At 42.1% G+C, this 12,721-nt stretch overlaps 2 protein-coding genes across 5 annotated transcripts in view; both read left to right on the forward strand.

Moving 5' to 3' along the window:
• Positions 1-3,435, forward strand: part of zgc:162200 (uncharacterized protein LOC558638 homolog) — a 33,985-nt gene extending 30,550 nt beyond the window's left edge. For 3 of the 4 annotated variants that reach the window (XM_061903629.1, XM_061903628.1, XM_061903630.1), the window contains 2 exons: positions 120-480; positions 1,419-3,435. In XM_061903629.1, the coding sequence (XP_061759613.1) occupies positions 120-480; positions 1,419-1,424 (367 nt within the window). In that variant the 3' untranslated portion in view covers positions 1,425-3,435. The remainder of the gene's footprint in view (positions 1-119; positions 481-1,418) is intronic. The other variant, XM_061903631.1, reaches the window with a different exon arrangement.
• Positions 3,436-4,323: 888 nt separating this feature from the next.
• The window catches only part of nt5dc2 (5'-nucleotidase domain containing 2), a 32,663-nt gene continuing 24,265 nt past the window's right edge, over positions 4,324-12,721 (forward strand). Inside the window, exon 1 of the mRNA XM_061903632.1 lies at positions 4,324-4,793. Coding sequence (XP_061759616.1) covers positions 4,346-4,793 — 448 coding nt within the window. The 5' untranslated portion in view covers positions 4,324-4,345. The remainder of the gene's footprint in view (positions 4,794-12,721) is intronic.

A 12,721-nucleotide genomic window follows, 5' to 3' on the forward strand; every position in this document is an offset into this window, starting at 1 on the left:
AGAACTCATACCTCAGTTAGGCTTGAAGTGATAGTGAGCATGTTTTGTTATGTATCTTGACATTGTGTTTTTGCCAGTTTTGGCATGTTGCATCTTTTGATGGTGTGTGCATCTCTCAGGTGCGACCAGTATGTTACCCAGCTGGATGAAATGCAGAGGCAACTAGCAGCTGCAGAGGATGAGAAGAAGACACTGAATTCTCTGCTGCGCATGGCTATCCAGCAGAAATTGGCACTCACCCAGCGCTTGGAAGATCTGGAGGTCCCCCTATCTTCTCACAGCTTGAACAGCAGCCCTCGTCGCTCCAGAGCAAAGGAGCTAGCCACCAAGTCAGGACGAGCTCCAAGGAGCCCACGAAGTAGTCCTGCGCGTCCCCCCATGAGGAGCAGCCCGCGAGCTAGTCCAGTTCTTGGGAGCAGCGTTCCTGCCATGGCCACGCAACACTTGCGAGCTCTCACACGAAGCCTCCACACAAGCCCTGTAAGAACCTCCATCACGCTTTGTTCTGAAAAGCCGATGCAGACAACCAGCCAGTCTTGCAGAGCTAAAGGTCTTTCCCGAGACACCACATTCATTAGAAGTCAAGAGTGTCAGTAATAATTCTCATTCAGGGCAAAGGGCTAGTTACTCCTGTGCACGAAAAACTTCCATCAGTTCAGTGAGCAGTGAGTCAGCAATTGAAACACACACACACACCCAGGGTAATAAATCCAGAAAAGCTGCATCATGCCGGCGAGCTTCAGTACCTTCACGTCAGGACACTTTCATCACAACTCGTGCTATACCTGTACCTTTCTCCAGTTCAAAGTCATCTTCGTCTTCTTCTCTAGATAATCTAACCACATCTAAAACTTTGCATGCATATCCTAACACACGTGAAGCATGTAGTGAGCATAAAGAAGCTCCTAATTTGAAGCCCAACTTGGATAATTCTGTTCAAAGAAAGCAACCAATGGCTCACAGGTCTAAATCTGTGCAGACAGGAGCAGCATCCTCTAATGCCTGTCAGTCAGACCTGCTCTTGGCTCATTTAAATGATAGATATCCAAAGGCCACACCTATGGATGTTTGCAACCCAGCATGCAGGAGCAAGATGTCAGGCACATGTAGGCAGTCCAGGAAGTCATCAACCACACCTCAGGAGTTGCACTTGAATGCCAGTATGCATGAGGCACCATCCGCCAGGGCCCGCAGCTCCCAGTCTAGATCATCTCGCAGGCGATAAGATTGAAATAGCAAAAAAAAAATGTGTAATTAAGCAGCTAACCTCAAAAATAAATATTAGATGATCTTTTTGTACTTGCTGAAACAGTTTTTCGTTATTTAGATTCCTGTAGGTGAGTTAATCCAACTTATTATAAAAACAACGAGCATTACTAACTCTGTTTTTCTGTCCGTCTTTCATCCTGTTCCTATAGCGCTGAAACACTCCTCCATTACTCCAAACCCTTTCTTCTCCAAAAGGACCCGTCTTCATGTTGATTCCCTGGTTCCCTCCTCCCTACCCGACTCAAGGCATCTTGTTCATCCTCGATGTGGTGCTGCATCTTCCAGTCTTCCACCAGAAACATGGATAAAAGTAAAATACAACTCTCATCCAACTCTCTTGCATGCAGCCTGTAGATGGAGGAAGAGGAAAAAATGTGCTGCTGCTTATTATTATTATTATTATGTCAAGTCCTTGATTGTGTCTTCCATCAACTTCCATCGGGTCTTGATCAAGGCTGTGTGTTGTGAGTTACCATTGACAGTATTTATTTTGCGGTCTATTGTGTTTGCGGTCCTTCCATTTAAGCCTCTCTTTGACGATTATGTCTTTGCAATCTTGCCTTTAGTCTGTTCAGGACTTTTGGTGTCTTTTAGGGTCATTAAGCAAGTAGGTTATCCTCTTGACCCCTAGATTAATGTGTTTTACTGAACAATGCAGCCTTACTAACACTCTCCCGCTCTGTTTGCTAGTAACTAGCCTGCTATTTTTCTTAGTGCATCGCTGTTGCACATGCATAGAGTTGAAATCCCATTTTAAAACACGTTTTAACAGCAGACAGCATTTCCTTCTGACGGAAATAAACAGCCATATGTATCCCACCTCAGGTCAAAAGACAAATATTTATGATGTTTAATTTGTAAAATCTTGAATATGCATCTTATTGTGTCACCTGTGCTGACAAATTCAGGACAGTCTGTACACTTTTACACTGCTGCTTAACTTGCTTATGATTTGTTTTGGCACAAGTAGCCACTTGATTAGCAAATCATAAAGTTTGAGTGCTATTCATCACTTGGCAGTCAGTTGACCAAACTTGCAACCTTTATTCTGTTCATTTTCTCACATTGTATACATTCATAGTAGATTGCATTACCCATAGCAAGCCAGTTTCATTTACTTGGTTTTCATTTTGGAGCTCAGAACAAGCTGATCAGTCTGATGCTGGCAGTGATTAAAAAAACAAAAATGTACAATTTGCAAGCAGTGGCAAAGTGTGTGTTGCTTTTATTAAAGTAAATTAATTTAGGAAAACTAAATATTTTAGCAGTAGCAGTATGCACTGGCTGAAAACATTCAAAACACTTAAAGTAGCTGTTACAACCTTTTAAATTAGACTACTATGCATGCGTCAAGTTGCTTGGAGAGGCAACCTCTTTTTTTTCTCCAAATTATTTGTTTTTGTGCCTTTTTGTTTTGACTTTGTCTCCTGTTTTGGATTGTTTTTGGTGTGTCGGTCACTGGAGATAATGAATCCATGTTTCACTTTGTCACATATAGGATGCTAACACAAACAATAGGTGTTGGGTTCATATCAATGCCTTTTATTTATACCTGCTGTTATTGCACTGGAGAACTGTTGCACCAAAGTTTGGCAAATAATTTATTTGCGCCTCCAGACAGCATATTGAAAAACGTATACCATTAAGTTTCACCACTAGTATGAAAATACTTTAATGTGCCCCGAGCCCTTCTGGTACTTCATTACTTCACACTGTTCAGTTTAGCGTTTGTGCGCCTTGTCAAAGACAAAACACTGATTTGAAGGACTTGTCATTGCAATTGCGATCAAACAGCATTGTCGTCAATAAGTTGATCAAATATTTTCACTTTGTAGCTTAGGCAATACTGGTTAAACTAATGTTCCCCTTCAAAAAAATAAATCTAGGAGATACTTGCGTGTATTCTGGACAACCTTAGCTAAAAAGTGAAAATGTTTTAGAAGACGGTTGTCTTTGAAGGTTGTAAATTGATTTTCCAATCTATTTAATTCAAAATGTATAATTTAATTTTTATTGTTGTGAATGTAAAAAAATATTTATGCCGTGTGCTTTCTGTATAAATTGCCCTAGTACATGTCATGCACACACTCCACAACATTTAAATTTGTATGCCCTCATGAAATGTGAGCCAGTTTTGCCCTGAACAATAAATCGAACAACACTGTATACCAACGTTGTTTTTGTCACTTACAACTGTCAACATTTCTTTTTTTCTGGGAAGTAGTGTAGTTGGCATGATTATGAAGCACAAACATTGACGTCATTACGCTTGTTGAACGAGTCACGTGACCGACGCCTCGCGCACCAGTTGTTACAACTTGGACCGCAGTATCTCGGTATATGTATGTGTTTTTAAAGTTAAAACACAGCTCATTTATGGGAAACTTTAAACTTAGGGCAACGGAAAAAGGGGGCAAAATACGGTTACTTTCTTACTGGTGAGAACCGGATAGCTTTTCACTGCGGTGGGCTAGCGGATTTGTTGCACTCGTGGGGCATCAGGATTTTGAAAAGTTTGAAGTTAAAAAAAACGTTTTCCGATGTCATAAGTGTAAAATAATACGTTGTGCTTTGAATTTAGTTATTTGGGATGTTTTGATGAATTTAGAGTGTCTGACACTATCCAACCCCCCCTGCAAAACATGCAAAATGGTTTAATCTCTCTGTCTATTTCAATCTTTTTATTCCAATCGCACTTAATGAGCGTAGTAAAAAAAGTAAAGCCAGAAGAGAAAATAAGCAGAAAGTAAGCAGTCACGTGTTGATTGTAAAAAGGTTTGTTCAGCCTAAATGTGAATACCATAGTTTTGATCTTAGCATCTCCTGTTTGCTGACACTTCTCTTCACACATTAACTAGTGACAAATACACTCCTCATTGTACTGTAAATGCAATGAGATGTACCAAATTATAAAAAACAAGAATGATACCATCATTTAATCCACAAAAATATACAATGATAGAGCCATGTTATCTGCTTAAGCATTTTTTTTTGTTTGTTCAGTTTTCTGATTGGCCGAAAAACAACCGACACGCCCCTTTAATTTTAAGGGGCGTGGTTAAACTGAGGCGAGGGCATGTTTTCTTTCGCCTGTTGTGGTGACGACCTTCCTCGCCAACGTTTCTTTGCAGACCATTGCACCAAAAAAAACATGTCTTTTAAACAGGTCAGCACGTTGTTAAGCCACACAATATGGACAACAGGAGGAAACAGAAATCTTGCCAGACCCCCAAAACTAAACGGCGTAAGTCTAACTCGCGCGGTGAGCACCAGGCGGCTCATGCAGAGCCACGACGGCACAAAAGAACAAACAAGTTATCTGAGTGAGGCGAGTAGCGACAGGCCACAGTGCAGCCAGCCGACCCTCGGAGCCTCCACTGCGGCAAGGCAGCTATCAGAGGAGCCTGCTGGCGCTTCGGGTGTGACTGGCGTGAGAAGACAGTCATTCACAACCAACGCAGCTCCAGTCGACCAAAAGTCTTACCTTTGGGCTCGTTATAATGAGCTGAGACGTATGGTACACGGTAAGTAGACCACAGGAATACATCTGCACATGTTGTAATGTCTCTCGCGTAAACACATGTTTGCAACCAAGATTCATCTCTTGAAATAACCTTACTAAGAGCGCTGTCATCAGGATAAACTTTCACTTGGTGTTGTGTATGCCAAATTCAAGCTAAAAAAAAGGGCTTGAGGGTTTCCAATCACTTCTGACTGCAGGAGATAACTAAACACAGCTAGGCTGAACTTAATCTACAGGATTTGGCATCAAAATGTCTAAATACTAGAACTGGTCACCCATCCATACATTTCCAGTACGCTTGTTTTGTTTTGTATATTTTACAGTTTTTTTGTATATTGAACAGGATGGCTTATTGTTTTTATTTGATAGTCTGTTTATTTCAATTCTTATTTTTTATCTTTATTACTTACTTTGTATTCCATATTTGTTCCCACTACCCCACTTTAAATTGGAGTCCTTAATCTCGTTCTATGAAAATATAATGACAAGGTCCATTCTATTTCTACCGCTTGTCCCTATTTGGGTCACGGGGGGTGCTGGAGTCTCTCAGCTGCATTCGGGCGGAAGGCGGTGTACACCCTGGACAAGTCGCCCTCTCATCACAGGGCCAACACAGATAGACAACATTCACACTCACATTCACACACTAGGGCCAAATTAGTGTTGCCAATCAACCTATCCCCAGGTGCATGTCTTTGGAGGTGGGAGGAAGCCGTAGTACCCAGAGGGAACCCACACAGTCACGGGGAGAACATGCAAACTCCACACAGAAAGATCCAGAGCCTTGGATTAACCCAAGACTGCTCAGGACCTTGGTATTGTGAGGCAAATGCATTAGCCCCTCTTCCACCGTGCTGCCCGTCCTTAATCTCGTTATATGAAAATATAATGCGTACACCCTGGACAAGTCGCCACCTCATCGCAGAGCCAACACAGATAGACGGGCAACATTCACACTCACATTCACACATTAGGGCCAATTTAGTGTTGCCAATCAACCTATCCCCAAGTGCATGTCTTTGGAAGTGGGAACCCACGCAGTCACGGGGAGAACATGCAAACTCCACACAGAAAGATACCGAGCCCAGGATTGAACCCAGAACCTTCCTATTGTGAGGCACACGCACTAACCCCTATGCTGTCCGGGCTGTCAAGCGATTTAAAAAAAAAAAAATGTGATTATTAGATATCACAATGTTAATCGCTATTATTCGCAGATAAATATAATTTTTTTTTCTGTGTACCCCAAACATATAATGCAGTTTTTATAACGATGACTAGACATTTGGTTTGCTCGAACAAAATGTTTTTTTGAGATATCAACTCAAAAAGGACAAACGCACTTTTAATGGCAATAAAAAAAATCACCTGCAGTGCGTTGGTGTCTTGCCAGATTTTGTATTATCTAAGAATACCAAATTTGTATTCCTGTTGTACAGTGGTGGGCCGTGTGTTTCCCACCAAGGCCTTCAGTGATGTCCGACTTTTATGATTACCTCTCTAAATACACTAATTGATGTCACCACATGACCATTGCTGGAGAAATACTATACAGAAACACATTCACGCACTTCTGGGCATTGTACAAACTGGTTATTTTCTGGCGAATTTTAAAATCAATAAACCCAAAAAACATACTAAGCGTGAAAAAAATAAAGAAATAAAATATTTGAACTCACATTTCATTGACAGCTGAGCTAGCTTCCGGGGTTGGCCGACATCGTCTCACAAGATGTAGTTTCACTTTAAATATCCTTCTTGAAAATGGCCTTGCAAATATATGTATTGTCTTGTCTTGTCTTGTCTTGTCTAATCATAAAAGATGCAGACGAGGCGTGTTGCCTGACATCTTAAAGTTTATTCCACAGCGTGCTTGTCAATAACATCCAGCTGCCGGCATGTTTACATTAAAAACCTATTCGGGGCTACTGCGCATACTCTTCACTACTTTGGCATGCTGGGTAATGGAGTTCATATGTTACCTAGCTCATAAAATCATTATATATATCTGCCATAGGCAATCTAGAAAGCCTTAGCAAATCGTCATCTGACTGGCTATCGTAACTGTCTGTCAAATGTTTGTGTCCGTTCTTTTCACAGTGCACAGACACCCGCATTGTTGTTCCTGAAGGCTCTGGGCAGATTTCGTACAGCATGACAACATAAGCCAACTGAATTCTGATTGGATACAAACTCTAAACTAAAAACTACAGCACTAGAAGGAGCATAATATGACATGAAGAGAAGATGAATATTTTTAGATATATTTAGGGAAAGTAAATAAAAAAATATTTTAATCTTTAACTACGATCATGTCTTTTGTTTGTCAGGCGCATTCACAGGACAGGATCTACACTTCCATGTTCACACAATAACACAAAACGTGGATTGTTACGATCATGCTTTTAATGTCAAATATGTTTAGTAATGTAATCTGTGATATTTCGACCTGAATAATAAATGCTTCAGATATTCTGTACATTTCATGTTGTACAAGTTAATGGTATTCATATCTCTGCATGAAAATGTTTAATCCTTCTCTATTTATTGATAACATGTAATATACACCCTGCTAGATATTCTGTAATTAAGGACTATCTTTCATTCAGAACTGGTTATAAAACATATTATTTCAATCCGTCAGTAAACATTTATTTATGTAAAAATATCACAGATTACATTACAAAACATCTTTGACAAAGCATGGTTGCAATGTAAGACTATTTTTAATTTTAATCCAAAGAGGTTCCTTAGGTCTTAAAAAAAAGTATTCAATGTGTTATTCTTATAGCAGACCTGTGTTTATTTCCATACCTGGCGGTTTTGGCACGTGCCTTCCTCACGTGACAACCTCCTGAGGATGGCAACAGTTGTCAATGATTACTGGAGTAGGAATAGCGACAACATCTTCATTGTGGGAAGTTATGAATATTTCCATTTGAAGTTTACTCCAAAAGGACTGAAGAACAACAATAACACACATGTGGATTGGTGCATTAGCAACATAGAAGTAATGTGTAGTAGTTGTTGTCATAATTTAAGTTGAATTTGGCTTCCAGGTCTGTCTGCTATCATAATTGACCATGGGAAGTTTCCTTTGCAGCAGTAAAAGTTAGTGAATGCTTTCAACTCTGCTCAATTTAGACCCAGGGTGACATCAGGGCAAAATACACTGATTGTATATTATTTCTGCAAATGAAATATACTAATTTTCTCAAATTAGTGTGCATTTACATTGCAATTGATATACTGTAGATTTGTGGCTGGACTGTAGTACTGGACCATAGAGCAGGTGTCTCCTACCAGAACCTGCACCTTTGCCCAATGGTTCGGGATGCCTGTTGTCCACCTAAATTCAACACATATGGTACTTTATTACATAATTGCTTTCCTTCAGTCATACACTGGTAAAGCTGTTAACACTTAAAGGGAAACTTAACTTTTTTCAAATTTTGCCCATAATTCACAATCCTTATGTGAGGCAAGAACACCTATGTATTTAATTTTTCCCCCTGCATTCTAATTTGTAAGATACGGAAAGTATGAGGTGACTGACAATAGAGGTAAGGTATTCTCTCTATTCAGTCTATAAAGTGCTTTAAAAACATCTTAAATCCAACAATGTTTTATATACATGCTGTAAGTACTGTATATATGTAATGTGGTAACAGGCACATTCATAATAACATTTAATAGGGGTGCAAAAAAAACAGTTAACACCAAAATTGCGATTTTTATTCATCCGATTCATGTTATGTCATATTCCAAAATCAATTTATAAAAAGTATATATATATTTTTTATTAAGAATCATTTAAAATATGTTTTTAGGCAACCTTAATGCAACAAAAAACTGTTTTTCTCAACTTTAACCTGTTTTGAAAGAGTATTATCATTATTATTATACCAAAGGGGCGGTATAGCTCGGTTGGTAGAGTGGCCGTGCCAGCAACTTGAGGGTTTCAGGTTCAATTCCCGCTTCCACCATCCTAGTCACTGTCGTTGTGTCCTTGGGCAAGACACTTTACCCACCTGCTCCCAGTGCCACCCACACTGGTTTGAATGTAACTTAGATATTGGGTTTCACTATGTAAAGCGCTTTGAGTCACTAGAGAAAAGCGCTATATACATATTGTTCACTTCATTTCACTTCACTACATTGCGAGAATCTGTGTGAATCAAGAATCGATTCTGAATTGAATCGTCACACCAGAATTCGTAATCGGATTTAATGGTTAGTTCCCTAAAGATTTACACCCCTAACATTCATGTTCGCTATTTCTCACAACATCGGCAACTAATACTAATGATGGCAGACTTGATGATTGACAACGAGTACTTAATGTCATATGATGATGAAAAACATTATATTTTGAGCCTCAATATACATAGGATGAGCTACAAGTTTTAGAGCCTTGGCAATAAGCAGGTCCAGCAAGTAGCAGTGTTGAAATACAAACTATGCACACAATAAGACAATTACTTACTGTATGTGTGCTCTCACTGGGATGTCGACTGATGGGATCAGATCAGAAGGCGCTAACAAACGTCTTTTTGTGTCTTTTTCTCGCGATCTATGTTGAATGTCAGAGTTTACCAACTTCTCGATTTATGGCCACAACCTTTTAGTATACAGGTGAGAGGCATGATATGTATCTAGAATTAACTTCTACCAACTCGGGGGGAATGGGGCAGCTCACTGGCTCAGTATGTCAACAAAGCTGCATGATCTAGTTACCTTTCTGTGATCTTGGAGCCGCTAAAATAAATTCCATTGCATAAGCGCTTGTAATAACATTATTACTAATACTTGGTTATTATTCACATTACGACATGTAAATGCAGTATTGTTGGCGGTTTTTAGTTTTTTTAGATGGCTTTTTGGGTGCAAAAGTTGACTCGCATTAGCTGCATTGTAAGCTACCTCGTACTTTCCGTATATTAAAAATTCGAATAGATAAAACACATAAAAACTTTACGTAGGGATTGTGAGTAATAGGTAAAATTCTCCCAAAAAGTGCAGTTGCCCTTCAAAAATGTAAATAAAACTGTCTTCAACTTGGCTATTTTAAAGCCTGATGATTGACTTTATGACTGTGGTAGGACTTCAGGGAAGTCAAGCCACAGCCCGGAGGATGCGTGTGTCTCTGCAGCCCTCAGAGGGCTCTCTCCATATGCATCTCCCTTGACCCCCTATTTTAGCCACAGTATTATCTCAGCGGCTGATTTTAAACCTCTCTTAATCTGTCTTCCTGTGTTGGCCTTTTGCTCTGCAAATACAAGACAACAAATGAAATACACACAGATTATCTGAAAGGGATATTGCTTTCTGTGTTTTTAATAAAGCCAAAGCTCTTATTTGGTGTTTGGATCGATGTAAATGAGGAAATCAGTTGAGATTATGCAACTTCCTGTAAATACTTTGCACCAACCTGCACATTGAAGTTGTCTGTAGGATTATTTGTGTCCTCCCTGGAAGTAGATATGAGGTTTTGGCCTTTTAAGAGAAGCATAATAAAGCGCTTGAATAAATAAAATTACAAATTTACTTTGCTCACTGCAATTTTCCTCATGTTTGTAGTTTTGATCAGAAAATAAAGGTTAAATGTTAGCTTGCTTTGCTGCAAAAAGGTCTCTGTGAACACACCAAACGCCTTATGGCAGGGCCGTTCAACAACGTAGTGAAGAGGGCCACAGTTTCAAGAGCCCAAGGGCTCAGGGGCTGGACATTGAAATTTGGATCTTTCGTCAAAGTGCCCGCGCAGGTTATATTACTTTGAGACCGCGTTTATTTCATTGCAAAGTAAACACAGCAGCCTTCTTCCTGCACTGTCAATAAATTCATTCTGTCCTCCCTACTCGGTTCCAGCGTGTATAGCTGGAATCGAGCGTGTGCTAGTTAACAACATGCAGAAGTTCCAGATGTTTTGTAGAAGATTGATGTTCTTTCGTATGAATTATTTTTCTTCCTCAGTTTTATTTCTTTACACTTCTTCCTTCATTTAGGTTTGTAAGACTAAAATATAAACATTACAAAAGTATAACCCCCGTTGTATCCATCCATCCATCCATCATCTTCCGCTTATCCGAGGTCGGGTCGCGGGGGCAGCAGCCTAAGCAGGGAAGCCCAGACTTCCCTATCTCCAGCCACTTCGTCTAGCTCTTCCCGGGGGATCCCGAGGCGTTCCCAGGCCAGCCGGGAGACATAGTCTTCCCAACGTGTCCTGGGTCTTCCCCGTGGCCTCCTACCAGCTGGACGTGCCCTAAACACATCCCTAGGGAGGCGTTCGGGTGGCATCCTGACCAGATGCCCGAACCACTTCATCTGGCTCCTCTCGATGTGGAGGAGCAGCGGCTTTACTTTGAGTTCCTCCCGGATGGCAGAGCTTCTCACCCTAGCTCTAAGGGAGAGCCCCGCCACCCGGCGGAGGAAACTCATTTCGGCCGCTTGTACCCGTGATCTTATCCTTTCGGTCATGACCCAAAGCTCATGACCATAGGTGAGGATGGGAACGTAGATCGACCGGTAAATTGAGAGCTTTGCCTTCTGGCTCAGCTCCTTCTTCACCACAACGGATCGATACAACGTCCGCATTACTGAAGACGCCGCACCGATCCGCCTGTCGATCTCACGATCCACTCTTCCCCCACTCGTGAACAAGACTCCTAGGTACTTGAACTCCTCCACTTGGGGCAGGTTCTCCTCCCCAACCCGGAGATGGCACTCCACCCTTTTCCGGGCGAGAACCATGGACTCGGACTTGGAGGTGCTGATTCTCATTCCGGTCGCTTCAAACTCGGCTGCGAACCGATCCAGTGAGAGCTGAAGATCCCGGCCAGATGAAGCCATCAGGACTACATCATCTGCAAAAAGCAGAGACCTAATCCCGTGGCCACCAAACCGGAACCCCTCAACGCCTTGGCTGCGCCTAGAAATTCTGTCCATAAAAGTTATGAACAGAATGGGTGACAAAGGACAGCCTTGGCGGAGTCCAACCCTCACTGGAAACGTGTCCGACTTACTGCCAGCAATGCGGACCAAGCTCTGACACTGATCATACAGGGAGCGGACCGCCACAATAAGACAGTCCGATACCCCATACTCTCTGAGCACTCCCCACAGGACTTCCCGAGGGACACGGTCGAATGCCTTCTCCAAGTCCACAAAGCACATGTAGACTGGTTGGGCAAACTCCCATGCACCCTCAAGAACCCTGCCGAGAGTATAGAGCTGGTCCACAGTTCCACGACCAGGACGAAAACCACACTGTTCCTCCTGAATCCGAGGTTCGACTATCCGGCGAAGCCTCCTCTCAAGTACACCTGAATAAACCTTACCGCGAAGGCTGAGGAGTGTGATCCCACGATAGTTGGAACACACCCTCCGGTCCCCCTTCTTAAAGAGAGGGACCACCACTCTGGTCTGCCAATCCAGAGGTACCGCCCCCGATGTCCACGCGATGCTGCAGAGTCTTGTCAACCAAGACAGCCCCACAGCATCCAGAGCCTTAAGGAACTCCGGGCGGATCTCATCCACCCCCGGGGCCTTGCCGCCGAGGAGCTTTTTAACTACCTCAGCGACCTCAGCCCCAGAAATAAGAGAGTCCACTACAGATTCCCCAGGCACCGCTTCCTCAAAGAAAGACGTGTTGGTGGGATTGAGGAGGTCTTCGAAGTATTCCTTCCACCTACCCACAATATCCGCAGTTGAGGTCAGCAGAACACCATCCCCACCATACACGGTGTTGATAGTGCACTGCTTCCCCTTCCTGAGGCGCCGTATGGTGGTCCAGAATCGCTTCGAAGCCGTCCGGAAGTCGTTTTCCATGGCTTCTCCGAACTCTTCCCATGTCTGAGTTTTTGCCTCCGCGACCGCTAAAGCTGCACACCGCTTGGCCCGTCGGTACCTGTCCACTGCCTCCGGAGTCCT

Source organism: Nerophis ophidion, linkage group LG06, assembly GCF_033978795.1.
Source record: "Nerophis ophidion isolate RoL-2023_Sa linkage group LG06, RoL_Noph_v1.0, whole genome shotgun sequence".
Classification (NCBI taxonomy): Eukaryota; Metazoa; Chordata; class Actinopteri; order Syngnathiformes; family Syngnathidae; genus Nerophis; species Nerophis ophidion.